The following is a 6444-nucleotide window of genomic DNA, read 5'->3' on the forward strand; positions in this document are numbered from 1 at the left end:
CCGAAAAACAAGCGTTTCATATTTATTGGGACAGAGAGAGTAGTCATTTTGCTAAAAATGAACATGTATCCTTTATTTTTGTTGACAGAGGGTGGCGCATATGCACACAGAGAAAAATTTAGCACATAGTACTAAATCTGTACATTTATCACAAACTAAGTTTTTCTTATTCACTTAATTACCAGCCAATAAAATCAACGATATATAATTTTTCTTATTCACAAACTAAGTTTTTTCTTATTCACTTAATTTCACCATTTTTTTGGCAACGGGAGTGCTGATCTGCCTACATATATAATTACGTCCATGACTCAAACTTAATAAAGTTAAAGATACACAAAACCTTTTAGTTCACCAGTTTTTTTATTTAAATAACAAATTGAATTAATATTTTGTCTCATGATCAAATCTCATCTCCCAGTTTTCTACTGTTTATCTCCTCTCCCTCAGAGTTTCTAGTGGTTATCTCACTCCATAAATGAATCCCGTTTTTCCACTACTCTCTCATCTCTCTAAACATATATACACATAGACTTGAATTGTAGAATTATTAGTAGAAATGGAAGGAGGAGCTATACACGGCGGCGGAGCAGATACCTCTGCCTTCAAAGACTGCATCTCCCTCGCATCCAGCAATCCCTTTGTGCTCCGCCTCGCTTTCTCCGCCGGCATCGGTGGCCTCCTCTTTGGCTACGACACAGGTTTTGTTTTCATCACAGAGAGACACTGTGCCATGCATTTATGAATTTTTTGCTATGATTTTCATTTGATTTTTTTGGATGGATGTGCAGGTGTGATATCAGGAGCTCTTCTCTATATCAGAGATGACTTCAGCTCTGTCGATACAAAAACAGTGCTGCAAGAATCAATAGTGAGCATGGCTGTAGCGGGAGCCATCATAGGCGCTGCCACCGGCGGCTGGTTGAACGACAGATACGGGCGGCGGAGCGCCCTCCTCGTTGCCGACTTCCTCTTCTTCGTCGGAGCCATTCTGATGGCTGCAGCCCCAAATCCTGCCGTCCTGATAGTCGGGAGAGTGTTTGTCGGCCTTGGCGTCGGGATAGCTTCCATGACCTCGCCACTCTACATCTCTGAGGCATCTCCGGCAAAGATCAGAGGCGCCCTCGTCAGCACCAACGGATTTCTCATCACTGGCGGCCAGTTCCTCTCTTACCTAATCAACCTTGCTTTCACCAAGGTAATGCCGTTTCGGCTAAGTTTAAGGTTGTTGGATGAGAATAACAGTTTGATTTCAACGGGAGCAGGCACCCGGGACATGGCGGTGGATGCTCGGAGTGGCTGGATTGCCGGCTCTCCTGCAGTTCATACTGATGCTGCTGCTCCCAGAATCACCCCGTTGGCTTTACAGAAAGGTTGGTGCAATGCAATGCAATGCAAACCAAACCTCTGTTGTGATCAGTGGTATGTTGAGAAATATCTTCTTATTGTGAGCAGGGCAGAGAAGATGAAGCTGAAGCAATATTAAAAAAGATATATTCGCCTGAACAAGTTCTTGTTGAGATGGAAAACCTCAAGGAGTCGATTGAGAAAGAGGCGGTTGAGAATTCGTCGTCTGAAAAGATCAGCATGGTGAAGCTGCTGGGGACGACAACAGTTCGAAGAGGGCTCGTGGCCGGAGTAGGGCTACAGGTGTTCCAGCAGTTTGTGGGCATTAACACGGTCATGTACTACAGCCCCACGATAGTTCAGCTGGCTGGCTTTGCATCGAACCGGACAGCACTCCTGCTGTCGCTTGTCACTGCAGGGATGAATGCGTTTGGCTCCATCATCAGCATATACTTCATCGACAGAACAGGAAGGAAGAAGCTGCTCGTCATAAGTTTATGTGGCGTTGTCGTGTCACTCGGCCTTCTGTCAGCCGTGTTTCATGAAACTGCATCGCATTCACCGGCAGTCAGTGCAGCAGAGACGTCAAGACTTGCTCCATACACCTGCCCCGACTATCAGTCAGCAGGGGCAGCCCCTTTGTGGAACTGCATGAAGTGCTTGAAAGCAGAGTCTCCAAGCTGTGGGTTCTGTGGATCAGCTAAGGACAAGGTAGAAATAGCATTCATTAAAACATTGAAACGAACAATGTATAGTGAGTGAGTTACAATACTAACCTCCCTTTTCATTCCTTTGACTCTTGCAGATGCTTCCCGGAGCATGTTTGCTGTCGAACAACACGGTGAGGGACAACATCTGCCACGGAGAAGGCAAGGCATGGTACACGAGGGGATGCCCGAGCAGCTTTGGCTGGTTAGCCCTAGTTGGACTATCCCTGTACATCTTATTCTTCTCACCTGGAATGGGCACAGTTCCGTGGATTGTCAACTCCGAAATATACCCTCTGCGATTTCGTGGCATCTGTGGAGGCATTGCTGCAACGGCAAATTGGATATCTAACCTGATCGTTGCACAGTTTTTTCTATCCTTAACAGAAGCAATTGGCACTTCTTGGACATTCCTTTTGTTTGGAGTTATATCAGTTGTAGCTCTGCTCTTTGTGCTGGTTTGCGTGCCTGAAACGAAGGGCCTTCCCATCGAGGAAGTCGAAAAGATGCTGGAGGGGAGAGCTCTACAGTTGAAATTCTGGGCGAGAAGGTCTGATTCACCGAGGCACAACCTGCAAATGTGAAAAGATAGGCTTGTCCAGGAGTAGGACTGGAAAATTCCATATATATTTTCAGTAATTTTCCGAAGTCTGTAAAACTAAATTATTCAATAATAATAATGAAACTCAGTTCGCACAGATCGCAATGATATATTCAAGTACTACAATAGTTCATAACCTCATTAAAAGGGAGAATAAAATGACAGATATAAGCAGAGGCCTGTGATAACACTCTAGGCAATTTGCTCAGCAAGACTGAGAATCTTGAGATGTTTCTTCTTTCTCAACTCATGAGGAACAGGGCCAAACACTCTGGTGCCAATTGGCTCGCCTTGCTTGTTGATGAGTACAACAGCATTGTCGTCAAACTTGACTTCACTCCCATCACAACGGCCCCGTGGCATTGCAGCGCGAACTACAACAGCATAGTGAACATCTCCTTTCTTCACTTTCCCACCAACATGTGCTTCCTTAACCGATGCTACTATTACGTCCCCCAATCTAGCTCCTTTCTTTCCCTTCAATGCTTGTATGCACATCACTCTTTTTGCCCCGGAGTTGTCCACCACTTTAAGGTTGGTCCTCATCTGAATGAATGTTCTTGTTTGCTGGAGAATCACATATTCAAAGTCACATAACCAATCTCCCAGACATGATCATTCTTGTAACTTATAAGACAAAAGATTTATTAAACATATCCCGTTCGCCTTCAGACTAATAATAGCACACTCACATGCTAAACCAAAACACCTTCTGGCACATTAGTTTAGTCAGAAACCAACAAACATCCACAAGATTTAAAACAAGAAGTTGTAATGATACTTAGCAATAGCACGGTCACAGGTGTCGGGAGTTACATTCACCTCATGGCTTATAATCTTCAACACGTTAGCAAATAGATACCTGATCTAAGATTCTAAGCTAAAGATAATGAATGCACCACGAACAAATGCCAAACTCATGTGAAAAAAAAAACAAGGGAAACACCGAAACTAACTTGAGATAAGAAATCCATATCTGCCAATTTGGAAGACGGTCTGCTCGCCCCAAGAGCATTGTTGCTCAGACCACCCAGGATTGAACGGCCAACTGATGTTTCATCAACACATGCGATAAGAAGATTAGATATTAGCGCTTGGCAAGATTGCAACTATCGAAACTCATGATCAAATGCTAAGCAGATGTCTGCACACCAAATCTACCAGAGATTATCAATATCTAAACTAATAATCAGATGTTTCCAATCAAAATGTGCCTAAAGGAGGTCACTAAAATATTCATTTGACCTTGGCCTATCGACATAGCCTCGATCTAAACTCACCATTGGCAGATTACACTAAATTTTGATCTAGCTCATTTCTGTTTTGCTTATTCATGTAATTAGGGAAATACGAAACCTAGTTAGGGCAAAATATTCACCTCCAATAGCCAATTCTCATGAAAGGAATCAACAAAATAAAACACGATAACAGATTGCACATAACTGAAGGTAAACTCTCAGAAAAAAGCAGAACAAAGTATAATGAAATTCATTTTCTACTCTTAATCCAAGCTCCACGGCCTTTCTCACTCTAGAACGTGATGGAAATAACATAAAACGGAAAATAATTGAGAAAAATCGCAATCGAGTTCACTGAAACATACGTACCACGAAACAATTTAGAAGAATTTGAAGCAGCCATTAATCGGAGAGAATGAGAATTTTGTTAACACAGCAATCACGCGACAGTCCGCTTTTGACCTAACCGGTGGTATGAGCTGATCACGGCGGCGGATGGTGGCGATGCGAGAAATTGGATCTAACTAAATTTCGATTGCATTGATAATGGATAATTGGGCTTCAAATTTTACTATTTGATAGGCCCAATTTATTATATGCTTTTAATGGATCTTCGATTTTCATGGCCCAATAAAATTGATTAGGATTTTGTATATAGTGTTCGGTTGCCAAGATTAAATCTCATTATTAAATATGTATCATGTTTGGTTCATAAGATTGAACCCTACAACTTAATCATAGATGAATAGTCTTATGATAATTAGTCATAGCTTCCCCCCTCCAACTAAAATAATCCCACAACTTAATCCTAGATGGATAGTCTCATGATATTAGTCATGACAACCAGCGCCACCAAGTTCCATGTATTAGCCTATAGGTTTGATAAGTCTTTGTTCAAAGTGAGGAAACAAAATTTGCGAGATTGTTGTCGATGTCGAAAGGCAACAATGCAACGGACGTCATTGTCAATCGACGACGAATGAAAAACTGAAGTTAATTACAATCCTCGTAACATTGACGGTAAAACAAAATTTTGTGGAGATTTTTGTCCAGATTATTTGGTTAGTCAACCTCAATCCCATCTAAATCTGTCACTTGAAGGTTGAGAAAAGACTACTTCTTTGAAGGCTAGGATCATGGATCTGTAGTATCCAGTCTTTTCTCTTGCTAGAGCAAATGTATGAGGAGTTGAAGAAGATGGTCGGATGACAAGGATAGGACCAAGCGTGCAGTCAATGAACATTGAAAAAGTGATTTTTCTTTTGTCTCTGTTATATTGTTTTTATTTCCTGATCTTGCTTGCTCGGTAAATTTGTTACATGTTGTGTGCTTCGTTTGAAGGAGTGTGTGTCCACCTTTAGTTATTTGTTAATTTTTGTATTGCATTAAGCGCATGTTGATTTGGGCTATGCTAGGTTATGAACTTCTCTCTCTTTGAATTGTTTGATCATATTTTCCAAGACAAAACTTTTTATTATAGAGAAAGTGTATTATTATAAGTGCCGAAGATTAATCCTAAATTGAATTTCCATAAATTTACAAACTTCCATTTTACAAGCACAAAGAAATCCATCTAACTTGCATCTTTTATACAAGCACAAAGCGACTTCTTGTTAGGATAAATAGTAATTTTAGGTTTATCTAGATGTTGGTAATTCAGATTTTCCTCTTAAAAAATGATTACTTTATTAGGATAAAAAAGGTTATTACTCCTACAAAGTTGGAATAGCACATGTTACCGTATCTCTTAAAAAATAAAAACAATAAATTATTCCGTATTAAATACCTAAGTGTCGCTTATATATGTCGTGGTCCATGCTCCATATATACGAACATACCTCATCTGTTAGATGAATTAAATAATTCTAGTAACTTAATAGAGAAAAAAAGTTAGATAAAGAGACTACTTAGCAATTTTCTTTATATAGAAATACATCTAACAAATAGCAGATGCGAATTCTATGTGTTCGGCTTCAAATCTTAATGCTTTATTTATGTAAATTTCTAATAATTATATCGCGATTCGAAATTCAAATATGCTTATATAATGATTTTAGTGGAATATAGATTAATTGGTGTAGTGTATTAAAGTAAAGAAAATTGTTCCAGTATTTTATTTTAATAATACACCCAAAAGATTTCAGTCAAAGAGTTGTATTGTAATAAGGACGCATCATTGTCCTGTGACTTTTGCCATTTCAATATACATCCTTCTATTTTCACGTGGAAAGTAATACTACTTCTTCCGTCCCGCTAGAATACATGCTTTTAGTTAAATACTACATATTTTAATATTCAATTAGTAACTAATAGATCCCACCTTATTAGAAATTTAAAAAAAAATTCTAAAATAAGAAAATACATACTATATGAAATGAACTAATAAGAAAAGAATGCATACCCATTTGAAACAAAATACTACTTTATATCACTTATACATGACTCATTTGTCTGACATCACAATATAATAGTAAGACTTAAAATATTTATTTGGAATATCCTCAATTATAGATGGATTAAGATTATGATTTGTTCAATAGTTTTGTGTTAA

The 6444-nt window shown here is 39.2% G+C and overlaps 2 protein-coding genes across 2 annotated transcripts; one reads left to right on the plus strand and one right to left on the minus strand.

Annotated features, from left to right (window-relative positions):
• The first annotated feature begins 341 nt into the window (after positions 1-341).
• Positions 342-2752, plus strand: LOC125187887 (probable inositol transporter 2). Its single transcript, XM_048084536.1, has 5 exons — positions 342-701; positions 792-1198; positions 1266-1373; positions 1456-2058; positions 2153-2752. Exons 1-5 carry the CDS (start codon positions 560-562, stop codon positions 2636-2638), a joined length of 1746 nt encoding a protein of 581 aa, XP_047940493.1. The 5' UTR covers positions 342-559; the 3' UTR covers positions 2639-2752.
• Positions 2706-4430, minus strand: LOC125187889 (50S ribosomal protein HLP, mitochondrial-like). Its single transcript, XM_048084538.1, has 3 exons — positions 4263-4430; positions 3612-3703; positions 2706-3222 (listed from the first exon to the last, which is right to left on the minus strand). The coding sequence occupies exons 1-3, from the start codon at positions 4294-4296 to the stop codon at positions 2848-2850; spliced, it is 501 nt and encodes a 166-aa protein (XP_047940495.1). The 5' UTR covers positions 4297-4430; the 3' UTR covers positions 2706-2847.
• Positions 4431-6444: the final 2014 nt, after the last annotated feature.

The sequence above is a fragment of the Salvia hispanica genome, chromosome 5 (assembly GCF_023119035.1).
Source record: "Salvia hispanica cultivar TCC Black 2014 chromosome 5, UniMelb_Shisp_WGS_1.0, whole genome shotgun sequence".
Classification (NCBI taxonomy): Eukaryota; Viridiplantae; Streptophyta; class Magnoliopsida; order Lamiales; family Lamiaceae; genus Salvia; species Salvia hispanica.

Coding starts and splice junctions, on each gene's coding strand:
- LOC125187889 (XM_048084538.1), bottom strand. CDS start 4,296: ATGGCTGCTTCAAATTCTTCTAAATTGTTTCGTG. Junction 3,704..4,262: donor TTCTTCTAAATTGTTTCGTG/GTACGTATGTTT, acceptor ATGAAACATCAG/TTGGCCGTTCAATCCTGGGT. Junction 3,223..3,611: donor ATATGGATTTCTTATCTCAA/GTTAGTTTCGGT, acceptor GTGATTCTCCAG/CAAACAAGAACATTCATTCA.
- LOC125187887 (XM_048084536.1), top strand. CDS start 560: ATGGAAGGAGGAGCTATACACGGCGGCGGAGCAGATACCTCTGCCTTC. Junction 1,199..1,265: donor TCAACCTTGCTTTCACCAAG/GTAATGCCGTTT, acceptor CAACGGGAGCAG/GCACCCGGGACATGGCGGTG. Junction 2,059..2,152: donor GTGGATCAGCTAAGGACAAG/GTAGAAATAGCA, acceptor TGACTCTTGCAG/ATGCTTCCCGGAGCATGTTT.